The sequence below is a fragment of the Buceros rhinoceros genome, unplaced genomic scaffold (genome assembly GCF_000710305.1).
Source record: "Buceros rhinoceros silvestris isolate BGI_N320 unplaced genomic scaffold, ASM71030v1 scaffold3426, whole genome shotgun sequence".
Lineage (NCBI taxonomy): Eukaryota > Metazoa > Chordata > Aves > Bucerotiformes > Bucerotidae > Buceros > Buceros rhinoceros.
Genome location: NW_010415631.1, coordinates 23,323 through 26,822, shown reverse-complemented (window position 1 = coordinate 26,822; position 3,500 = coordinate 23,323). Strand labels below are relative to the sequence as shown.

Genomic DNA, 3,500 nt, shown 5'->3' with positions numbered 1-3,500 from the left:
CACTGTGTTTGCCGTGGAACCACCGTGCCTGTGGCAGTTACTGCAGAGCAGCGACGGCATTGCTTGTTGCTTTCACTCTCTGCCCGAGATCCTGGTGTTGGTCCTGCCAGGAGTTCTGCGTTCACACTGATGATGGGTACCAGGAGCAGACAAAACCCAAGCTCATAACCAGCCTGACTGATGTCGGGGTCCTTCGTGTGTGCCTCTGTCCCTGCTCGAATGCTCTCAGTTCTCAGGTGTTGGGAGCTAAGGGGACAGCCCTGGGACAGCCCCCAGCAGCCCTGCTGTCCAGTGACGGGCAGGACTTGCATGGGCTTTGCTGGTACGGGTCTCGCGTTCCGCTGGTGTGTGGGCTGCGGTTGGGCTGTGCTGTGCTGAAGCAGAGGTCTCCTCTGCCGTGCTGGGGGGTGCTCTGAGGTACTGTGCTGAACTGGTTCTTTTTCTGGTTTTGTTAACAGAATGCCCGCAACTTCCAGGACTTCGACTGTCAGGTAAGACACGTGCAGGAGACGAGGATCTGTGGGCAGACCCCCCATCAGCAGTGCTGGGAGAGGTGACAAAGCTCTGTACCTTAACTTCAGCTTCTGTTAAGATTTAATCAATGAGAACTTGAATATGTGCAGTTGGCAGAAATTGCCTTTTTCCCTGTCGTGCAGAGCACGTTGTTCCGAGCTCTGAGGTGCAGACCCGGGCTGCTCTGCCGAGGCTCTGTGGCAGCTCGCAGGATGGCTGGTCTCCTGAAAAGCAGTTTCTTGGAAACACGCAATATGCCGAGGAGCTGCAGCTCTGTCGCATCCCGTCTGGTTCACTGGCCAGGAAAGGAGGAGCTGGCAGGCTCCGTCTGTTTGTGTTGAGAGGAGATGGGAGTCGCCAGGCTGCCCCAGCTTAGCACCTCTGCCTTGCTGGGCCTGGGTCACGACAAAGCCATGGTCTCTTCCCGGGGGGTGACCCAGCTGGCAGAGCAGTGTGGGGAGGAGCTGGATCGCAGCGTTGCTGCAGGAATAAGCCTTTTAGAGGAGCGGTTGCACCACAAGCATCCGAGCCAGAGGACATGCTCTTTGTCAGGCAGAGCACAGCACTGAGATCACCTGGAGCATCTTGCAGAGTGCAGGCTCGTTAACCGCGCTGGATCACCCCGCTGACGTCCTGCTCAGCACGTTGGTGTGCAGCTGGCGGCTCTTCCCCCTCGTCACTGGAGGAGGCTGCTGTGTCTGTAGCATTCTGCTCAGCACAGGGTGGCCCCTCGCTGCCGCGTTTCTCCAGTGGGGCGGTTGTGGGGTGGAGCTGTCGGGGTCACCTGACAGCTTTCATGAAAACTGTTGATGCAGGTGATTCCAGAGAACCTTCTGCAGGCATGTGCAGAACAGAGGTGTGATAAATACAGTCCTAAGAAGGGAGTGAGTGTTTTTTCCATCTCTTGATAGCAGACACTTGCAGTACGCCCGATCTGGGCGGGCACGTGTCGCTGTGCTGCTCTAGCTTGATTCTTTGTGAGTTTGTGTTATCTTAAAGCCTGTAAGTATAAAATCACTCATCTTAGCATACTGTAATGTTAGTGGCTAGTCGTAGAAACATCAGCAGTGCTAGGCAACGATTTTTCACTTTTAATAGAGGTAGGTAACGGGTTTGAAATGCTTCCCCATGCCATCTTGCCTCCGTCTGTCTTTCCGCATCTTCTCCATCTCTTCTAGAGGTGCAGCGCACTCCCGTGTCAGATGGGTAATGGGTAAAAATAGGTGCAACACTTTGGGTAAGGGAGTTAGGGAGCACAGGCACTGCCTGCCAAGGCCCGTCTGCCATGATTGGGAAGAAGATGAATACAGAGTCTGAGCGTATGGGCCTTCGCCGCAGATTGCCTAATGACCCTGCAGAGCTCTGGGTTTGCCTGTGCCCAGCCTGTCCACAACCAGTTGGTCTCGGGAGCAGGAGCAGAGTGGGAAGGTAGGAGGGAGTCCAAGTAACGGAGCTGTGCATCGCTGCTGCCTTTTCACTCCACGCTTCTCCTCAACAAGCAAAGTCGCTTTGTGCCCTATAAAAATCACCTCAATCTGAAGCTGTGTGAGCACCAAAGAAACACAGTGCTGCAACCACCCGACCCGTGGGTGCTTGGCATGCCCCGGGGATGCTGTTGTCTCAGGTCCCTTGTCCATCCTGAGGCTGAGCTGTGGGAAGCGCTGCAGAGCGAAGTGAAGCCAGGGAGAGGGGCTCTGGGGAGCACTGGACCAGGAGGGACCCACAGGCAGGGGGAGGGGCTCTGGGGAGCACTGGACCAGGAGGGATGAAGGATGTGCTTGTTGCTTCTCTGTGCTTAGATTTAGATCAGCAGTGAGCTGGTGGCCATGGCAACAGTTGGGCAAGAGACAAGATGTTCCTTCAGAGAGCCCTCTTGGTAATTCATTTTGAGTATTTTTTTTTTTTGCAAGACGTTAACACGGTGTCTCTTGTGACTGTAAACATTGCCCCAGCCTCACCTTCCTCCAGTGTCTCTCCATAAGGGTGTGATTTCAGGGCACACCTGGCTTGGCCCCCGTCCTACCTGGGAAGTGCCCTGAGGGCTGGATTTGTCTCTGTTGGAAACCTGTCAGAGAGGGTAGATGGTGTGTTGGGTCCTCAGTCGCTAACCCCAGGAGCAGTACGTGACCTTGGAGGGTGAGCTCCTGTGGAAATCACTGCTGCCCTCAGCCTGGCGGAGCACGTCCGGCTGCCCAGCCAGGCCCCTGCGAAGCTGCTGTGGCTTTACTTACCACTGTTTGGGAAGGGGAATTTGAAGTGAAGAAGTTTGCTGGGGCTTTCAGAGGAGGGAAGATCCTCTTGTGTCAAGAGAGGCTTAAAAGCACTTAGGCTGAGGCGGGGGTTTAATTTGCCCAGTGTCACAGGGAGGAAGAGCCTTGGGGAGGGTCTCGGTTTTACAAGAACAGGCCCAAACTGGCCACAGATTCACAAGGGCTGGTAACTGGAGGATGGATTCCAGTTACAGTGCAGTGAAGTTCTGGATCAGGTTGCAATAGCAGTAACATCTGCAAGGAGCCCAACGAGTTGTAACACGAATTTGGGGGGGTTGTGGGATGGGTTATATTATTTTATTCCGCGCAGTGTTTGCGGTAGGAAAGTGTGGCATCAGCAACACAGGACCTGCATTTCAGACCTTCCCGTTTCTCTGATTGTTCAAAAAGAGCTTTTTTAGGTGGAGATAAAGCTGTGGCTTTGCATGGGGCCGACCACATCCTGGGCTGTGCGCGCAGGGCTGCAGCTGGCCCGGCAATGGATGGGGGGGGCCTCTGGCAGCGCCCTGTGGGCAGCGCAGGGCCGGTTTGAGCTCCCCAGGACAAGACTCTGACATCCTGGTGTGAGTCCTGTATGACTTCAGCCTGGGCTATTCTGTGCCCTCGGCCCTGAGCTGATGTGCTGTAAGTCCATCCCAGCCCCATCCGGGAACGACCGGTGCCCCTGGGGAGCTGCACCACAGCCGGCCTCGGCGATTGCTCCTCCCGCGGTGCCTC

At 55.6% G+C, this 3,500-nt stretch overlaps 1 protein-coding gene across 1 annotated transcript in view; it reads left to right on the top strand.

Moving 5' to 3' along the window:
• Window positions 1–3,500, top strand: part of NDRG3 (NDRG family member 3) — a gene marked incomplete at its 3' end in the record, with an annotated part of 30,428 nt that overhangs the window by 3,737 nt on the left and 23,191 nt on the right. Inside the window, exon 2 of the mRNA XM_010137472.1 lies at window positions 459–491. Coding sequence (XP_010135774.1) covers window positions 459–491 — 33 coding nt within the window. The remainder of the gene's footprint in view (window positions 1–458; window positions 492–3,500) is intronic.